General features: G+C 39.1%; 2 protein-coding genes across 3 annotated transcripts in view; both read right to left on the minus strand.

Moving 5' to 3' along the window:
- Window positions 1–5485: 5485 nt before the first annotated feature.
- Window positions 5486–10522, minus strand: rassf10a (Ras association domain family member 10a). The gene has a single exon (XM_032586502.1). The coding sequence runs from the start codon at window positions 10341–10343 to the stop codon at window positions 8790–8792; it is 1554 nt and encodes a 517-aa protein (XP_032442393.1). The 5' UTR covers window positions 10344–10522; the 3' UTR covers window positions 5486–8789.
- Window positions 10523–14576: 4054 nt separating this feature from the next.
- Window positions 14577–21442, minus strand: part of LOC116736629 (transcriptional enhancer factor TEF-1-like) — a 49055-nt gene continuing 42189 nt past the window's right edge. Inside the window, exon 11 of one of the 2 annotated variants that reach the window (XM_032589232.1) lies at window positions 14577–19797. In XM_032589232.1, coding sequence (XP_032445123.1) covers window positions 19684–19797 — 114 coding nt within the window. In that variant the 3' untranslated portion in view covers window positions 14577–19683. The remainder of the gene's footprint in view (window positions 19798–21442) is intronic. The other variant, XM_032589220.1, reaches the window with a different exon arrangement.

The following is a 21442-nucleotide window of genomic DNA, read 5'->3' on the forward strand; positions in this document are numbered from 1 at the left end:
ATCTGTAACATTTGACTCAGCAGAAAGTTCATGACCTGTATTTGCACTCTGGGCTTTCTCTGTGAGTTTACATGGCCTACCACTTTGTGGCTGAGTTGCTGCCATTCCCAATGGCTTCTTTTGTGGTACTAAGTGCTGATTTGGGAATAACCAGTGAGGGAATTTTTTTGACTGGACTTATTGCTATGATGGTACCACACTGGAATTCACTGAGCTCCTGAGGGCAACCCATAGTTTCAAAAATGTTTGCAGAAGCAGTCTGCATGTCAAGCTGCCCTGTGGCATTGGAAGTTATTAGGACACCTGGATCCAATGATTTGGCTTAGGGAATCCTTTTGGCCATACAGTGCATGTGTACTGTCCATATGATCATAAGCGGTTGGCTGAGACTGAACCAAGATACACACAATGATCCTAACTTCCCAGCAGCTTGTGTTTATGAGTCTGATTATATAAACCGTGGTGTTATTTGGTGTGAGCAGCTGCTGCTAACTGGCCTCACACCACCCATCACTGTTTCTGCCAAACAAAACACCGGGGGGTCTGACACTCTCACACACACATAAAATCATCAAACAAGGTTGTATAATTTATCTGTACCGCTTTTTCTTTATCTTTGCTCCTTTTAATTTTGCTCACACATGCATAGAACGGATTTCTTCCAGTCTAAATGTTAACTTACATCATTTCCAGTGTTTTGACTGAAATGAATGGTCTCACAGTGTGTGTGCCAAGCATGGCACCAAAGAGGTTAGAAACACAATAGCTTGTTTAGAGAATGGGTTGGAAAAAGAGTCGCTGCAGACAGAGACACTATTTGTGTTTTAGCCACAGTGTAAAATAACACTGAAATCTTTCGGGGGTGGGTGACTTATTCTGTGGTAGAGCAGAAACAAGTTCCTCTCACAATTGATTCATGCACGTTAGGTATTTTACATAACCAACACAAGGTACAGAACAGTTTAAAACTACAACTTGCACGTGAAAATCTGAAAACTGTGTAGTAAATTTGGACTTACTGTAGTATCTTTACTCTTATACTCCTAAATAAAATCTAAAGCAACCATTTGCTTTGAAAGAGAACTTAGCCAATTGCTCCTGTGTGTAACCTAATCTCAGTATAAATCTAGATGTTCTGTGAATGCATTGGAGTTTTGTCAGAAGTTTGCTAATGTTAGAGAACATTAGGGAACAAACACAAAGTGAAAAACCTAGCAAGACCTGTCCACCTAAACTGAGAAACTATTAAAAGAAAAGTTTTGATCAGAAAAGCAGCCAAGAGGTCCCTGTCCACAGAGCGACTGAGTTGTGCATTCCCTTTGTCTAGCCTCTCTAGAAGATTGGCAGGATGAAAGCTGCCAGTCTGAAAGTTGAAAGGATCATCATCTTAAGAAATCCTATTTGCAGTTTGCCACAAGTTGCACAACTCATGTAGTTGAGACAGCAAATATGTAAAAGAATGGTCTCTGGTCAGATGGTACCAACACTGAGCATTTTGGCTTGTATGCAAAATGTTATCTGTGAATATCTGCACATCACTGAGACTGGCCGTGCAACAAAATGTGAGAAGGCTTTTTTATTAGCAAGAAAGGGGAAGCTTTCTTCCTTGAGTTTATGGGAAGGTGAATGGTGTCAAGTGTAGGGCAATCATGGAAAAAAACCTGTTAGAAGATGGAAATGACTTGCGATTGGGGTGGAATTTCACCTTCCAACATCAACCATAAAGCTACATAAAGATTTAGATCCAGCAATGTCCATTTGTCTAAACGGTCCATTCAAAGTCCAAACCTAAATCCAACCGAGAGACTGACAAAAGTTCAATTTAAGCTTGATCTATTTGGCAATGACAAATAGATCAAGCTATTTATTTGTCATCAAGCTTGCACAAAGCTTGATGAGACAAAAGACTTGCAGCTGTAATTTCACCAAAACATTTCTTCAGTATTGACTTAGATTTTATAAAACATGAACGCCATGGATCCTTTTACATCCTCTTACAATTGAGTTTGCAATTGTATTATGACAAAATTTCGAAAGATTTAAAGGGGATGAATACTTTGCCAGTCATTCTAAGCGAAGAGGAGTTCTGTCATGAGATCAGGAAGTAAAGACCAAAGACCTCATATTAAATGAACCTGTCTGTGTAACTGAACCAGGATCTGTCACTAATGTCGCAGGAGAAAGTAGCTATCAGTTCCCTGCTTGGATCGCATTGAATGTTTTTCAGTCAGAAACAGGTCGACTAACATGTCAACAGAACTGATTAGTACCAGAGTGAGAACCTGGAAGGGTCTAATAATGGAGTTATAATAAGTATTGGACAGCAGCAAGTGTACTGAGTGACAGTATTCAGACAAGAGCGATCAGTGGGATGTCAGTAGACTGAACTCTGAGATATAGTCCCTTTGGGGGACAAAAGTGAGTTTTGTTTTGACATTTTCATCCCAAGAGTCAAACTCTGTTTCAGCGGGTTTATGAAGGGCTTTGTTTTTGGATTTTAAAGGTCTAAGGTGTTCAGTTGGTGCATTTTTGTTAAATGTTGAACTGTTCCCCCTTCAACCACACCATTTCAGAAATATCTCCACTAATCGAGGTAATTCCCAGGTTCTACTAGATAAACAAATGTACCTGCTTTCGTCTTTTAGTTGACAGTTGACGTTTGATCTTTCATCATTCAGTTGTTTGGGTTTCCTTTCATCAAAAGTTGATGCTTAAGTAGCACTCTTTCTGAATGACACTTCAGCCCCTTTCAAGACTCCTACAGTATTTGCAGTTCATCCACTTTAAATACTTCAAAAATCCGAGCTCCTTTCAGTCATTATAGTGTAACTAAACATCTAGTTATGCGGACTTTAACATAGCTCAGGGTTTATGCTGGAATCCAAATCCTCCTGCAGAGCTTTTAATTTAGTTGTCATTTTAACATCTTTGAGCTTCCTGTCAGCACTTAAAGGGATATTTCAGGGTTTTTAATATGAGCCTCTGGTTAATTGCCAACAAAACCTGGCCACCCAGTAACAGCTAGTCAAACAGGGGCCAACACCAAAGTAGGTTTCAGCCACCTAAAACCACTCCAGTTTCAAATTAGAGCTGTGAGGTCTGCACAGGGTTTTATTCAGTCAAGAATTTCTGGAATTTGATTTGTTTTCCAGGACTAGACCAGATGGGAGTTTTAAATGAAAAAATGTGGCTTAACATTGTCAAGAAGACAAAAATTCAACCTCTCTGGACACTAACCATTGAAACTTGGAGCAGATGGACTACATGAGGAGAAAAACACACAGCAAAGAATAGAAAACTGAGGTATAATGTTAAGTTTACACTGACTCACCAAGACTGAACATTGAGATATTAAAAAATACATTTTGAGATGAGTCTCGATTTCAACTGTGACATTTAAATGGTAGAATCAGAGCTTGGATAAAACAACATGACATGAATATATCTTGCCATTTGTTAAAAGTTAAGGCTGCTGGTGGTAATGGTGGTGTAATGGTTCGAAGGATATTTTCTCAGCACACTGGTTGCTGACCGTCTCTGCCCATCCCTTCAGGAAGTGCTCCCATCTTCTGATGGCTACCTCTAATTGGGAGATGCACCATGTCACAAAGCTCAAATAATCTCAAATTAACTTCCTGAACATGATGACGAGTTCACTGTACTCTACTACTCCTCTACAGTCACCAGATCTCACTCCAAAAGAGTTGCTAATATAATGACGATTTCCTGTTATTTTTACGTACATCCAGTGTGACAACTGTCAAAGTTAAGTGGAACACCTCTGGAATGTGGTAAAACTGGAGATTCACATCAAGGATTTGCGATAAACAATTATAATGTAATACTAGCATGTCAATGTTGACCTCTGAGGAATGTTTCCAAGGCCTTGTTGACTTTGTACCATAATGAATCAAAACAGGTCTGAAGTCAAAACAAGTACCAAGGTTGTATTGACAAGATAGACTTAAAAATGTGGCTAATGAATATACATTTTTTAAAGTTGGAGAAGAATGGAAATTTGTAGCCAACTTTGTGCCTTTTTTAAGACTAGATACAAAGGAACAACACACATAAGAGTTACTAATTTAATGACAATTTCCTGTTATTTTTATGTAAAATCTATTCTAGGAAGTGGGTAAAAGTGAAGAAGTAAATGGTCACATTTTAAGATTAACCAAAAGGATTTATTAACAAAATGTCAAAGCATCTCTGAAACACCAATGAGGAGTATGATCAATAGTCACTGTAAATCATCTTGTGGAAAGTAGGTTCATTTAAGTAAATTAAATAATTTATTTGATTTATTTTTGAGTGACTGCACAAATATGAAATAGGGGATGAACAAAATGACTACGTTTTGCTGGTCGTGCAGCAATTAGCAAAAATGTGCTCTGTTCAGCTCTATTGATCCCATGCATGTATGAAGAAAACCTGACACCATAGCAACAAATTGGACAACTGGAGAGCATACTTCTAAAGTGGAACAACTGACCCCTGAGGAACAGATGAAGGGGATGTGTTACTAAGTTGCAACATGAGCCGTACAGTTCAGTTCTGTACATTTACGTCTCTGTTTCAACCTCTCATAATTAATGCAAGAGTGATCACCAAGCAGCGATTCAACACAAGCAGGCATGACGAGTGCGACGACATGGCAGGAAAGGAATGGCACAATATGTTACACAAACAAGCCAGAGACACACACCTTTTAAACGTCAGCCCCTGCAGCCATGAGGTATGCAAATAATTTTTCCATTTAAAAACACACACAAGCAAACCATTCAAAAAATCAGGGATCATCTGTGAAGCACTGAGTCACAGAGATCCAATGCAGTCTGGAAGAGGATGAAATTTGAGTTCACTGTTTTTCAGCTCTGGAAATGTATAGAGAAAGCTAATTAATAAGAGGATGGAAAAATGTTTTCATTATCAGAATTTGTTTAAAGACTATGCCCTTCCTTTTCTGTGTCATTGCTGATTTCCTTGTCTTCTTCCTTCCCTCCGACCTTCTTGATTTAATTTTCTAACCTTATGCTTTGTTTCCTTCTTTCATTCCTCCATTCCTTATGCCCTTGGTTCCTTGCTTTCTCATAACCTTCCTTCATTGCATCATCACCCGTTACTTTGTTGTGTCCGTCCTTCTTTACTTACCTTTGTTCCTTCTTTGTCTTTTTTTGCTTCTTCCCTGATGCCCTTCTTTTATTTATTCACATGTCCTTCCTTCCTCCTAGCATCCTCCTTCCTTTCTCACCTCCTTTCAGCTTTCCCTCCTTTTCACTTACTTGTTTTTTTTTGCAGATTACATATGTAAACCATTCATGCCATATAAATATTTGCCATAAACTTACAGTGAGCTGAAGCATTTTACATTTTAAGGTGAACACAAAAACCTGGGAATTCCAGAGAGTTGGTTCTTGCAAAGGGAGGAGTGTTTACATGAACGTGTCGGATCCCTGAGGTCATAATGAATAAAACAAGACACAAATTCAGATGTTGCCGTTTATTTCAACTCTAACAGCTGAGTGGTGATATCCTTCCTCCACAATTGTTTTTTTTTACTTCAGAGTTACTAAACTAGGTGCCAAATATATAGAAAAAGATGCCTGAATGTCAGTGAGAGGCCTACAGAGTCCCTGAACAAGAGACATAAATTAGCTCATTTTTGGTAACTCCACAGGAACAGTATCATCTTTTTTTTTTATCTAAGTGTGACAAAGATAATATTGCTCACATTTACAGTTGGACAGAGTCAGATATGTAAGCGTGACAACACAACATCCTGACGACATACAAAGTAAATTATGTATTTTTTTACTGAAGGAAGACCTTAAAGTGATGAATCACTTCTGCTGGGATGCTTGCTGTCTGTGCAGGTCTCAGAGGAGCCAGCTCTGCTGGAAAGCACAGAAAATACTTCTCTGCAGCAACTATTTTCAGGGTAAAAAGAAAAAGTGAACCATAGCTGAAAATAGTTCTCCTTAATGTCACAGCGTTCAGACATGCAGCGACTGCAGGATTACTAAATGGGTCTGTTCCAAAACGCATCTCGAAGTCTTACAGGTGTTTGTACTTGCAGAAGGACTTGCACGTGCAGCGGTGTAACGATTCAGATACAGAGTTGCTCCTGTAAGCCAGTGTAACAGTTTTAGTCGTATCAGTCTGCTCCAAATGAATGCAAGACATCCCAAAATGTTCACATGGATCTGTTTACGACACACTAGATTACGAGCGTGGAGACGTGCTGTCTCACTATGCATTACGCAACATTTCTATGACAAAGGAGCAACAATTCTTTGACCTGAGCCTTGATATAAAAACAAGCCTTTCCTTCTTGGCCCACATTGATTATGGTTGAGTAAGAAGCTTTACATGGAAACAAAGCCCGTTAGAGCAACCAAACTGATGTTACAACAATAATCCAAACACAGATTTAAAGGAGCACTGCGCCAGTTTCACCCACAGTGTTCAGCAGAGAGCTAATACCAGTCAGGAACAAAAAATAGGTGTATGATGTTTCCTGACTCCATTAGACCGGCCTGATGACGTCATCCGAGGGATCTAAAGTTGATCTGACAAACTGTGACATGTGGGATTTAAAAGGTTAGGCAGAGGAGCTTCTGATCGAAGGTCTTATCTAACAAAATCGTGAAATGTAGGCTCCACAGTTTGTGGATCTTAATGGGGGCTAGATATGAGATCTCTGCTTCAATCACTAGCAATCTGTTTCATTTTAAACCTTTTCTTTTGCTAGTCATGAATGGTTATGAATGGCTATATTTACAATATAGCTGGACTGAACATGTAAATAAGATTGAATATGTTAACTTTTTACAATTAATATAAAAATTACCAACTTGATCAACTCTTAACCATAGTGAACCTATATATGAGATAATTATTGACTATAGTGATGAGAGAAATGTGGGGAAAACAAGTTAAGAATTACAAAAATATTTGTTCGGTGATGGTAACAATAAACTAATGAAAGCAATTGTTACGATTGTTGCATGCTTTTGCTGTTTTGTCTGTTTTTCTACGTTTATCTCTGTTGGTCACTAACAAAGCCTTCAGTTATGCTTCAGAATATAATCAAACCCACTTTTTGTACTGCTTACCTCTCTAGTTTCATGTCTTAATTTAATGAGTGTTTAGCTTTTATTGGCCGAATAGTTTTGGATGCGTTTAATGACCTGTGAAAAGAATCTGACTTGTTAATTGACCTGCCAGTCACCGATCAGAGCTCACTAAAGGAAAATGTCTCAATTCTGAGCCCTAATTGGACTTGAATTTTTCTAAACACTTTTTTATCATCCCATATAACATCATTAAAATATATGTTCAAAATATAGATCATCAGTACTTTATAACATTTTTTTTCCTTTTACCTTTTGATGAAATTCTGTTCTTTTTGTTTCCTGTTTCACTTTAATGATGAAAATAAAATCAAGGAGACACCTTCTTTTTTTAGATTAAGGTGGTTTAAGACAGAAATTTAGCTATAAATATGCTAAATTCAATTCTTGCTTTTCTTTGTTTAAGAGTGAAAGGTTCTTTGCCATACTGTGTCAAAAAATAAATGTTTAATTTTTAGACAGTTGACCAGTAAAAGAGGCGCATTAATAAAAAAAATACAATTTATGATAAGACATGGGCCATTGTCAGGTTGTAAAAAGTTGTTGTTTCAAACCCTCTAAAACTGGTTCAAAGTCCTTTTATTGAGAGACCAGAGAAAGTCCCAGAACCACTGGAGTTTTCTCTGGCTGTATGGAGCATAGAGTGGTATCAAGACCCCAACATCTGTTACTGCCCAAAACCAGTGAGTTGGCTAAAAGAAAGGCTCACGGCTTTCTCAATGCTAATAAGAATGTAAACTTTGATAGTTTGTTAGTATTTCTGCTAGCAAAAACTACCTTTAAGTCCAACAGGTGGTTATTAGGTTGTTTTATTTATCTGTTTTTGCTAAATCTAGGCTTTGGAGGCAAAATGTGTAGAACTAAGGTACTTCAATGCCTTGTTTGAACAGCAGTAGGGTAAACTTTCTGCTTTAAGTAAAATAATTTGTCAGGTGAGCATTCTCAGAGAATCTCATCTCTATCCCATAATAATCTGTAACCGAGAGGAAAATAGACAGAAAAAAAAAACTTTACGTGAATCTTCAGTTTTGCTCAGCAGGATATGTAAACATTGGTGTTTTTATTCAAATTTGTGAAACTTACAAGTTTGTTTTTCCAAAGTTTTGACCATTCAAAATATGAAACAGCAAGTGGTGATTTTTTTTTTTTTTGCTGTTATTTTGAAATGACTGCTCTCTTTGGATCTGTTTTCATCACCTTTGCAGCTGACATGCCAGTATATCTTGAAATAAACATCACAGCCAATTTTGACTCTTACATCGAAGCTGCTGTTTATCGCCATTATAGATGTACTTAGTACACTGTGAACTGTGATCATGTTTATCTCAGCACTTGTTACAGGACAATGGATCATAAGTTAATAGTTATAACACTCTTCCAGGCTACTTCTTCTAATAAATTATGCTGTTTTGACCCAAGATGGAGGTCAGAAATCAGCTTATGGAGCTGCACATCTTACCAAGCCTCTACTACACATGCTTTCCTGTTTAAGCTTATTGTCCCGTGACTATATAGAGATTATTGCTATAGAGTTGCAGTGTCACACAGAGATGTGGTTTTTATATTTCAGGAAGCCAAGACTGATTTCTCTCGATGCCACTGAGTTTGTCTCATTGAACTACATAAAAGCCTAAGATGCTGCGACACAAAGATGCATTACACCAGTGATTCACACACGGGAGGGTTGTCGGAGTCCTGGCTGTGCATTGAGCTCAGGCCCGTGTCTGAATCCTCATCATTGATGCTGCAGGCTTTTGACAGACCTCTAGCCTGCTCCACCCAACCCGTGCTCTGTTCCACTGACCCCGGGTCAGCCTCTGCACTGTTCACAGGCAGTTCTTCCTTTTCATCATCAGTCAGTTGTTTGTTTGCCTGCTCCAGCTCCATGGTCTCAACTTTGGCAAGCAGGTCCAACAGTTCACTCTCTTTGGTTTCCCAGAGTGCCAGACTCAGGTCCAAGTCCCCTCTGATGGCTTCTAGGTCCGTCTTGAGTCTCAAGCCGATGTACAGACTGGTGTCCAGCTGGGTTTTTATCCTCTCCTCCTCCAGCAGGAGCTCGTTTTCTGACAGGCTCTCCACATCTGGATCCGCGGGCTCGCAGAGGCTCATCTCCTCCACGGTGCTGTCGGTGTCCTGCGCATCTTCCGATGCTCCCTCGTCGCGCCGCCGCCTCATCCAGCGCCGGTTCAGCTCCTCCTGGATCTCCCCGGTGATGCTCTCCACCAGCGCCTCCCGCTCCGTCACCTCCTCCTGCAGCCGCACCACCTCCTCGCAGCGGCGCGCGTACTCCTCGAACTGGGCCAGCGCCTCCGCCGTGCAGCGCACGTCCTGGTGCTCCGCTTTGCGCTTCCCGTCCGCAGACGGAACCGGGCTCTCCGCGGAGGATTCCACCATGTACGTGTCCTGCACATAGTTCACCCCGTGTCTCTTGATGCGGTCGAAGTGCACTTTGGCCTCGTACCTCTCGATCTCCCGGTCCAGCTCCTTGATTCTCTGGATCTGCTGCCGGATGGTGTGATCCTGCGAGATCACCAAGTGGACCAGTGTCTCCATCTTCTCCACTGAACTTTTATCTTTAGGTACTGTCTGTTCCTTCTTTCTGTTCATTTTATCCAACTTCCTGAAGGCCTTCCGGACGATGCGCCTCTGCTTCTCTTGGGACATGTTGGCAGCAGCCGCCGCAGCGACCCAGCAGCTCTTAGCGGTGCCCTTGAGCAGCCCACCCGGGCCGCCACTCTCCCGGCTCGGGACGACCCGCGCTTCGGCACTGCGGGGCCCGTTGTTGGGCAGCGAAGCTTCGCTCTTCACAAGGACGAACCGGACATTCTCCTGCTCGTCTCCCCAGGCGCTCCACAGCCGCAGGATCTTGGTCTTGTTGGGCAAAATCCTCTCGAAGCCTCTCCACTTCTCCACCACGCAGTAGGACTGCGGAGAGCCGGACAGCATCGCGGCTGCGGCGCCCTGCTGCAAGTTCTGGTCATCCAGCAGAACCCTCACAACGTCGGCACAGGTGGTCCGTTTAGTCAGTCCGGAGACCAGCTTCTCCTCTCGGCAGACCCATACCGAGACTTTCCCCTCCTCGGGCTCCATCTCCAAAAAGAAAGAAAAAGTTTTCCAGGGAATCTCTGCTACGGAAGTTTCTGTGTTTATATTCCTAATTCCAGTTGATGTGTTGCTGAAGCGCTTCCTCTGCTGATTTGAACTGATCATTCAGGGAAAACCTGCATCTTCTTAAAGAATCATTAAAAGTTCTCAGCAAAAATTCGCATCCCGTCCCGGTCCTTCAGCGGTGTGTCTGCAGGCTGCATGCCGGGTCCTCGTTCCTCTCCCCCGGGGCAGATTGCTGTTGCTCCGGAGAGGAGAGGAGGAGAACAGCGTCCTTACGTCGGGACAGGCGGCTCTGATGTGCGGGACAGAAGCAGGAGGCTGCTGGAGCTGCCGGGACACGCCTCCCCCCTCCTCGCTCTCTGCCCACTGATCATCCTGCAGAAACTTACACTCAGATTATCAGAGGTGCCTTTTGTTTCAGTTTGTTTAAACTCAGGAAATAAAAGTTGGCCCGTTTCAGGCTCAACATAGAGTTTATCATATCTTACTGAGGTGTTTTTTTGTTTCTTTTAATACGTATTTATGGAAGCCCGTCTCCACCACTCTGATTTTAAATAAACAAATAAATAATAACGGGCTTCCATACATATTAGTGGTACACATATAAAAAAAAAACCACCCTGTGTGACAACTGTCAAAGTTAAGTAAATTAATTGTAACTTCACAGAAAAATATTTACTTCATTAATGCAATTGAAAAGTTAATCTCATGCAGGTTTATTGTTCACAAAATGCTCTGTTTCAGGTATTTCTTTTAACAGATGATTATTTCTCACAACTAATAAAAACTGAAAATAAATTTTGATATTGAAGAAGATTAATAAAATATTTTCATACAGATATGTGTCTTAGCTTCACAATTATTGGAAAAGCTGTTAACCAGTCAGTGGAAAGTTTAGTGGAAAGAAAAACTTTGTTGGAAACGAAAGGGCGTGCAACCAATGTTGAGAACCACAGCCTTGAAGGAATTGTGAGTCGATTGAAGAATTTTGGTGAGATTCTCAAGGTGTGAACTGCATCTGTAGTCATAGCCTCAAGACTCAGCACATAGATGTATCCAGGCTATAATTGTCACATTCCTTGTGTTCATTCATTCATGAACACAAAGCAATGCCAAAGTAATGTCATTTGGCAGAAGGAGTTACTGGCCTGTTCTTCAATGCTCCAAAGTCCTTTTTTTCAGCTGAAAGTAAATTTTGCATGTTATCTGGAAATCAAGATTGCAGAGTCTGACGGAAGAGAGCGGAGATGCAGAATTCAAGATGCAAAGTGTCCAGTGTAAAGTTTTCACAGTCAGTGATGATTTGTGGAGCCACATTTGCCTGAGATGATCTACTTTTTTTTTGTACTTTTTTTTTCTTCTTTTGCACAGTTTGGAGGTTGTTTAATCTTCTTTGGATAAATTTAAAGTTATGCTTTCAAAACTGTTTTCTCAAGTAATGTCTTCATGTTCTCACTGGTAGATTTATTGAAATTAGTTGCTAATTTAGTCAGTAATACAAGATTCGGAGTGTTTTTATATATATATATGTATTTTGTAAGAGTTTTAGAAGTGTTCTAAATGACTAACCTGATGAATCTGGGTTAGAAGCAAAAAAGTAACATTGGATTGATGGTAAAACCTTAATTCTGCAGCGCGCATTGTTACGCAGCTTCATCTGTATACTCTTATCTCTGAATGTTTATCAGCTCAACTGAGCCGACTGTGAAGCCAAAGGAAATCCATCTTTTACTCCCTGCAGAGTTCTCGCATAATATCTGAAACAGTAATCCGCTGTTTAAGAGCAGAATATGTTCTGCGTTAAGTGGTCTGACTCTGGTGTCTGTGTGCATCTATCCCCAACACGCAGCATTAATGTTTGTGTTCTGTAGCCTCTGCTCAGGCTGGGTGTGTTGGTAAATAAAGTGCTTAGAAAACCACCTGGGAATCTGAACACTCATGCAGAGATGGGAGGACGCATTCACATATCAGACACGGGCAGACAGTATTACCCAGAGCGGCGTGTGTGTAGCAGGCATGCATTACAAACAGTAGATTTGGATTAAGAGGATTGTTGATGCTGTGTCTGGGATGTGTCTGTGAGAGAGAGAGAGCGAGTGAGAGCAGAACGTTTTTCCTGTGTTTGATCTCATTTCCTGTGAGGTCACACCATGTATGACCTGTGCATCTATTATTAGCTGTCAGGTTTGGATCCTGAAATGTCAATAGAATAAACAAGACCAAGGAAGCAGACTCCATAAAGAGTACTATCAGGCTGTTGAAGCTTAATTGTTTGAAAATGTTCTAAAGTTGTTATTTGTTGTTTTGTTATAAATGCTTAATTAAAAAAAGTTCAAATTAAAAATAAATAAATAAAAGCTAATACAAAAACATACACTTTGTTGGATAACATCTTTGTCAGATATTTGCTTAGACTTGTTACAGTGAAAGTCTGCAAGAAGCTGGTGTTTTAATTCTCATGTCATGAAAAAACGGAGTTATAATTCTTAAACTGTAGCGCACTCTGCTGTCAAAACAGGGCATTGCATGTCAGAAAACTGATACTTTCCACGCATCAGTTTCCTTCCACTCTGATATCAGTTTGCAGGGGTAACAGGTGAGAATTTGACACCAAGACCCAAATCCCAATCAGAGTTTGTAGCAAATATTTGTTAACAAATGCTCTCTATCCTGTCTGAACTATACATTAACCAACATTTCACTTTTATTTCAAATGGATATGTCTTCCGCCTGGTTCAAACTCCAATGTTTGTTTTGGTGTTTTTCTAATATGTTTATTTAGTCTCTAACTCAGGCTGGTTTCTACAGGATTGTCAGATTTAAGGCTGCATGGCTCCAGATCTTGGAGAGTCCTTCGGTCACTATGGTTTGGACAAGCAAATTTAAAGCAGTTGAGAACCATTAAAATATTTTTTTTCTAAATAATGAACGTGTGCTACCAGTGAAAAGTTTGGCCCCAATTTCCAATTGAATTGAATGAGAAGGTGTGTTCAAACTTTTCACTGGTTCTGTGTATAAACTTTGCATATTGATTGTTTTTCTCTCTTTTTTCAATATTAGAATCTTAGTTTTAAATTGTATAATTAAATTTTTGTTGCTCTAAAAGGAACCCCACAAAATCCAGGGTTTTTGAACGCACCCTGAAGCATGTCAGTATAGTGCAGACAATGCCTGTTTAATTTTTCCTGATGATTATACCTTTTTTAGCTATTTTGTTAAAGATTAGTACAGTTCAATTAGAGATGCAGAGTATCTCTAAAGAAACATTGTGAATAAATAAACAGGTGTGAATAAATGTGGTGAAGTGAAATATTGACCTCCATAATTCCTTCCAAATTTAAACCTAAAACACAATTCTGTAAATATGCAGTCCTTCCAAGAAGTAAGCACATAAAAATACATCACCTCCAAATTGCAGGATTTGATGCTAATAATAATAATAAATAAAGTTTAAAAATAGTATCTAGTCCTTACCAGGTTCTTAAGTTGTGTATAACTGACCTTAAGCATACAAAAAAATCACACTGGATTAGGTCTGATTATGTTCATTAATCTGGGAAGAGTTATAAACTCATAGCTATTTCAAATTATATGAGGTCCACCATTCTGCGTGGAACGATGGACCACATTATCTCACAAGTGTAGATAATCGCTTGTGAGATTATCTACAAGTGGAAAACATTTATGACAGCTGCCAGTCTTCCCAGGAGTGGCTGTCTCCTCAGATTCATCCCAATGTCAGACCGCGCAACGCTCAGAGAAAGAACAAAAATACCCACAGGGCTTGTTGACAGCCACAGGACCTGGGCACCTCGCAGTCATTAAGTCCACTGTTAACTCCTCTGTAAACTAAAGAGTCAAACGTGAGAGAGCTGGAGCCTGGTCCAAACTGGTCATTAACAGAACAGCAATGTCAAACACAGCAGCTACTCTACAACGGATTAGCTAGAAAAGAAATCTTTAGCAAAGCCTCAGTCAAAGTGTCTGTTGTCGATGGAGTGAAGAAACATAGAAAGGTCAGTTGAATTAACACTTGTTTCTTATTCTATGAAATCTATGTGGACTTCAACTTAAAGAAATGTGTTGAATCAGATTTAAGTCTTTTCACCTTAGAATCTAGTAACACACCAGTGTTTGTCATACAAAGTAGAAACCCAAGAGTTGAAAGAGAGTGTGTTTCCCTTCTAGATATCAATGTTGCTAATTGTCCCTGCTGGGCTCATTCTGCTTCATCTTTTCAAACTGACACACAATAACTAGTTCAGTTTAAAGAACATTTTTAATTTTAGAAAGTATCAAAAATGACCGAAGAAGCAATGAATAAATAAAGCGAAGTCACAGTTTAGAACTGACAATTTATTTAAACTGAATAGCATATGCGTACAAAGTCTCTACAAAGCTAGAAAATATCTAACATACTTTTAGCCATATGAAGGGGATAAAAGTTACAAAGCAAAGATCAGACCCTGTGCAATACCAATACATACACACATATAACTAGTTTCTGGATTTTTTTTTTTCTAAATGTTCTCTCTTCTTCACAAAATAGGATAAACATTGGAATATCAAAGATATACACAACATCTGTAATAAAGGTTATTGTCACTTTCATACAAAGCACCTTCTGGAAACCCTCGGTGAACTGACAGACGCGCTGCACGGGCACCGGAGAGAAAAGTTTCAAGGCCATTTTGGAGCTGATTTACAGACAGGGATTTCTGTGCCACACGTAGGATAGGAGATAAATGCCCCACTTACACACACACACTAGACGACATTAAGCACACAGACAACAATGACTGAGAAACTCCACTGAAACCTTCTGGCATGGAGTATACACACTGATTCAGCCTCTAGTGCCGTTATGATTAGTAGGTAATCAACAGTGAACAGCTGAGTGACTGCTAATAGGCCTCTTTTAAGAACTCACAGTTTAGAGAGGCCTGTTTCCTGCACTTCCTCCATAACTGAGATGTTAGGAGGAGTCCAGGTTCATTTCTTTTGAGATAAGCAGCTTCTAGCCTCATGCGGCTCCCGCGACATCACTGGTCTGCTGTGTTTTGTCCCACATCACGACCGTCTTTGGTAAGCAGGTGGTAGACTATGTCCAAACAGCATCAGCGGCTTCGAGGCCGCCTGCTAGGTTAACACTCACGTGTTGCATGTTGATTCCGGAATAGAAAGACTCTTTTAGCCTGTCTGCAAACAAATTACTGCAGCATGGGACAAAACTCAGTGAGGGTCGAAACCACAGAGGTCTTAGGGTTAACAGAGACAAATTTAAAAACAAAAAAGAAAGAAAGGTCAGACTGGCTGTCTTTCAGATGTCACTGCAAATAATTATTTCCGCTTTGAGGCCCCTGCTGCATAGCACTGCATCTCCTGGACACTTCTGACCACTGCAGCTGGAAGCAACCACATAACTCCTGTAAAGTTTTCTTTTTTTAAACATTTACACTCTTCTGGTCCTCATTTTTACATTGCATCTATTGTCATCTTCAAATTTTGGTAGTTCAGCATTTGCTCGGTGGAAATGTTTTCAAATTGGTAAAAAAAAAAAAAAAAAAAGCACATTTGCTAAGTTTGTGAGGAATTTTAATACTCGTGAGTGAGTGACGCAGCTTCCACTGAAACTACTCAGATACCTCAGGAAAATTTTTCTGCTTGCATGACATGAGATAACTCATGGTATCAGATGAATGTTTCTATTAGCTCATATGCAGCTGTGATAGGAGTAGGTTCCTATAAAATAAGCAAATAATTTCTTAAATGTATATAATTATTTCCTTGCAGGATGTTTGCGAATGAAAATTTAGCTATATTATAGTTAAAGTGTGTTATAAGTGCACAGTGGAGATTAAAGTCTACGTTTCCTGCGCTTATGAACATACTTTCTTTTATCCAAAGCAGCATGAATAGAAAAACTCCATCTTATACTGCTATGGACAAATTTGGCAATGGTTCATCAAGGGATTGGGTCCAAAGTTTCTGCCTTATGCCCTTTTCTTTTAGTTTTATTTATTTTATTTTTTTTACCATAGCCTATAAAATAATTTGGTTAATCAAATGTTATATTTTGCATTTTTTAAATTTTTTCTTTTTCGCTGTGTAAAAAGGTTTTGGTTCTCTGAGCAGTTTTTCCTTTTGGTGGGACATAATTTACTCTGTTGCCACTGGATGTATTATTTATTTCATTATCTTTTAAGCTTTACTCTTGAGATCCTCGTGTTTTAATTTGAACTACATTTTCTTTCCGATCCAAACAAAATTTTTTGCACAGTTTAAAGAATCTGGCAATAATTTGGCATTTTTATGACATAGAATGGTTGTAGCTTAGTGTTTGTGCCCAACTACGATGCCTTTTAGACTTTAAACCTTTGAAAGTGCCCTGTACTGAGCAGGTATGGGTTGTTTTCCTGCGTGAAAATATACAAATATTTTAAATTGTTAGTTTTAAAAAAATGCAAAAATTTTCCATCATACAGTTGCTAGAGTTTAAATCTTTAATGAGATGCCAGAAAGAGACTGAAGGTGATCAGATGTTGAGTGAAGCATAACGGTGAATATTGACTTCTCCTCTCCCACTTGTTTCTGCACACTAATGGTCAAAAGGGTTTTCAAAAGTGCAACGCAAGGCATTTTGAGATGTTAAAGGAATTGATAAATCCTTTCAAAACCTTTTCCAAATCTAATATTCTGTACAGTTAAACTTAAAAACAGAGATCGCCGACAAGATGTGAGAAAAATGCAAAATCAAATGGTTATAAAATTATGCTTTGCAGACTTGGGTGACCTTTTTGATTCAGTTCCAGTATTCAGTGTGTTTAACTTCACTCCTCCCTTCACTTTGGGATTTTCTGGCATCTCTATTCTTTAGCTAAAGCCATAGTTTGTGGAGAGGCTACAACTGATCACAAGTCTGTCATTGTATGAAAATTCAATAACAACATGGGAAAACAGAATCATTACAAGACATAAATAATCATCTGTATTGGGCATTAGGCTTGTACTATAAAGCAGGGTGCTGGACAGAAGATCTGTCCAAGTAAAGTTAAAAGGAGGATGAACAAACAAATCAAAGCGTCACAAAAATAACAATTACCAAATAACACATTAATTATAATGAAACATGATATTGGCAATAAAATGATAAGGGATTGGTTGTCTTCAGATTGGAGTTGGGTTTTTGCAAACCCAAAATGTTATAGCTCAACATTTGCTATAAGAAAATGACTGTAATTTTTCACCTCAAGGAAATTTAAGCTTTGGAAATGCCAGCTAGAGTTAAAAGATAAATCAGTCTTATGCACAGTGGAGTGGGCAGATATTCTTAAGTCATTGTGTGGGACTCCTACCAAAGAAAACCAAATGCTGAAGTTTAATTCACCCTAACAATGTTGGCTTAGGGTGTGCAAACGTATGCAGCAAGGTTAATGCATTTTTATATTTTGTCTAACAGATCAGTTATATTTTCAGTTGAATTGTAAGGTTAGGTGTTAGATTATCTAAACAAATTGCTATAAAAATATGTATCATAATTTTTTTTAATAGGGATGTGTACACATTTTAGATCCACTGCATATTATTGGATTCCAGCTGCAGAGGGAATAATTGTTGCTCTTAAGTTTTGAATTAAAAAAATAAAAATTCTAAATTTAATATAGTGAAACTGGTATTTTTCCTAGAGGTTATCACACCGGCCCAATGCTTGAATAGACCACTGTAGATAACTGAACAATAAAGATTCATGTTCTAATTGGTCTCTGTTTAACTATTTTTCTCCTAAAAAATATTCATTCGAATGAGGCACCAGACTGCATTGAGTGTGCAAGCTCTTCTTACATGAAGCAGACACATGTGAAGCACAAAAACAAATACAAGCAAACACTGCCATTAAATACCAAAAGAATAAGAACATATTCCACTGGTATCGTTGTGAACTTAAACAGATCATCCAGGAGGATCCAGTGCTGACTGTCATAAAAAAAATTAAAAAAAATAAATATCAGACTTCAGATATTCGTTTTTCTGGTGGCTGTGTAGCCACCAGAAAAATGAAGGTCCAAACTTACAGTTTATTTACGTCTACAGAGCTTCCTGTAAAACATGGAACCATCAGTGAATCAGAACAGAAAAGTCTACTGCCGTCTCCAGCCAAAGGCACTTCACGCTGCTGAGCATGACGCAGACGAGCCGTCGGACCACACCTGCTACAGTATACTCCATCATCATCATCATCATCATCAGCGTTTTTTGGTTTCGGATTCATAAAAGAGGGAAAGGGTGTGATCTATAATCCTGACGCAGGAGGTTCTAAGGCTTCGAGTCAGGGCGGTCAGTTCAGTTGTAATGTGGGTGGAGAAGTATCTCAGGTTTTGGCGGTATGGACATTAAGGCTCTACTTTGCTGGTACAAATACTGAAATAAGGAGCATATGCTAAAATGAGAGTTAAACTAAAGCCTATCTAACAGCTGGACAAATTATGTAGTAAATAGAAAAAAAAATCACAGTGATTTTCCAAGAAATACAAACAATATGTTTAAAACTATGATCTTGTTGAGTTGGATCACGTTTATAATCCTTTATCTCGGTCTTTCTGTGCTGGATTCAGTTAGACCTGGATTAAAATCTAAAGGGCTGGATGAAGAGTCACCTGCTGCACAGAAAGGTACCTGAATTTCTTCTTGTTTTTTCCCCCATTATGCTTTTATAAATTTTAGATAACAATCAGGGAATTGAAATATAATCTATATGCTACAATCAATAAACAAGATCCCAAAGTTTAAAATGTTTGTGTGTGTGTGTGTTTTAAGGAAAACATACAAAAAGGTAAAAACTTCATTCTTTTTCTTTGGGACAAACCTCTTCATTTGTGCAAGAGCTCAACTGGAACAACCCACAGAGTCTATCTGTACACATCCAGATCTATAATCTACTATACCGAAATGTCCTTTTCTCCAACAGGTTATTGATGATACACAGGGTCTGACCTTCAGTACGTGTTGGCTGTTTCTCCACCAGGGGGCGAAATATTTTTTTTTTCTTTCTTTCTTCTTTCTCTAGCTTTTCCCAAAGGCTCTTAACACGAACCCCACTTATATTCCCATGTTCACAGCCATAAAGTTCTGATGCACTTAGAAAACTTAATTAGTGGGAGAGATGATGACTGCTCCTCATCCCAGGGAGTTCTTGGGAAAAACCAACCGTGTTGATTCTCACAGGGTGTCATGGCTACACTGTCACTGCCTTCGTTGATGGCTAGTTTATAAAGTGGTAGTGAAAATGTAGCCATTTTTATCCTTGACTGATTACATTTTTTTTTTTGTGAACTGAAAGTTTGGTAGTTTTTTGTAAGGGATCTATATTTCTCCCTTCAGTGTCACCGTGAATAATCACCAAGCAAAGGCCATAGATGTGCATCTGTTAACGAGGTGGAGTGTGTTATTCCTTGACAAGTCGATAGATGTGGTGCTGTGCTCCGTGGTCGTTGTTCGACACCTCAAACACACACGCCATGCACAGCAAGGTTTCCCGAGTTTCTTTGTTGCTCACCGCCTGGACGTCAAAACAGATTAAAAATGCTTTAAAATACATTCACCTCCAAATATTTTAAATTTCATTTAGGCGTGTTAGAGCAGGGTTAGGCTAGCATCTAAAAGTTGAGGAATAGTAACTCTAGAGGACTGAGACTGGTCACACAGAAAACTACTTTGATGTTCCTAAAAAGAAGGCTTGCTACGTAGGCCTGTCACAATAATAATTTTGCTGAGCGATTAATTGTCTCAAAAAAAATTGCGATAAACGTTAATATTGTTTGAAGACCTTTTTACACTGATTTAATGGAAATGACGTAACAATGCATGCGATTTCCTGCCAAAGATAGATACACTTTATTTTCAAAAGAACACTAAACACTGGAACTGATAAACAAAATAAAGAAAACAATCAAAAATAAAATGGATTCTCAGTCTCCATTAACAAAAAATGTACTAGAATAAAAACTAAACAACATAAAGCCAAAGTGGAAATAAATACTGCATTCAACCAAAAGAGTGCAGATTATGAAGTCTGTATATTATATTGGCCTTCAGTAATAATTAGATTTAAATAGAGATGATGGGCACATCTGGCTACCTGATGCAATAATTCACACTACATGATTTTTTGCTCCTATTTTTCCCCATACGATTTCGTAACCGATCATCCTGTTGTGTGTGGTGTGTTACTGTAGATCATCCTGGCCGATCTAAATCAGGGGTTTTTCCCCGACTGGGAACCTTAACTCCACCTGTTGAATGTGACAGGGAGCCAATCAGAAAGCGCGGATTCTCCTCCGTGCTTTCTGAGGGGAAATTACAGAGGGGAATCCCAAACAGCTGACACAGGGCAACCCGAAGTCCAGCGGACATTGGAGATGATATGTGGAAACAACATTAATGTTTATTCAACATTTCGTGCAAAGCATATAGAAATGACAAGGGGAGCGAAATTGCTACCGCAGTTGATAAACCCGGTAACTTTTCAGCTGTTCTTTGTTAAAGTGACATAAATAGGTTATAATGATTTTCATTCGGCCAGGACTGACACTAGCCACATGCATTGCAGGTAGATTGTAGTAAAGCATTGATTAATGCCTGGTTTTAAAATTAGTTCACTGGACTTGTAACCATTATTTTGTGCCCATTGTTGGACAACACACAGCAGGATCTAACCCGATCAAACCGTTATACCAAGGATTTCTGTTGGCTAATGTGTGATCTGTCAGGTTTTGAAAATGGGCCGACAATCGGCTGACAGCTCTAAGATCATGTAGTGTGCGCTGGGCTTTTCACTAAGGAAAGGAGGAAGGAGGGTCAGTGGAGAGCACCGGAGTTGAGCCTTTTTTCATTCAGTGTCATTAACAGAAAGAGAAAAAGGCTGGGAGGATAAAGCCGATAATTAAAATGAGGTCGATAGTTTTAACTTATTGTGCGATTAATTGATTTATTGTTTATCGTGACAGGCCTATTGCTACGCATTATGCATGTAAAAATGGCAGACATTTTCAGAGTCCTCAGTCATTTTTGATCATTTCAAAGTAGAAAAATTTGCCATAAATTGACGGCAGATGTTAGATCGGGAGGAAATTAATATGAAATTTATTCCAATGACGAGTATGTGTCAGCTTCTGACGGGAACGGTGTAATTGGGCAAGCTAGAT

This window comes from Xiphophorus hellerii, chromosome 2 (assembly GCF_003331165.1).
Source record: "Xiphophorus hellerii strain 12219 chromosome 2, Xiphophorus_hellerii-4.1, whole genome shotgun sequence".
In the NCBI taxonomy this organism is placed as follows: Eukaryota; Metazoa; Chordata; class Actinopteri; order Cyprinodontiformes; family Poeciliidae; genus Xiphophorus; species Xiphophorus hellerii.

What these genes read in the sequence shown, in the direction of transcription:
- rassf10a (XM_032586502.1), bottom strand. Translation starts at nt 10,343, where the DNA reads ATGATCAGTTCAAATCAGCAGAGGAAGCGCTTCAGCAACACATCAACT.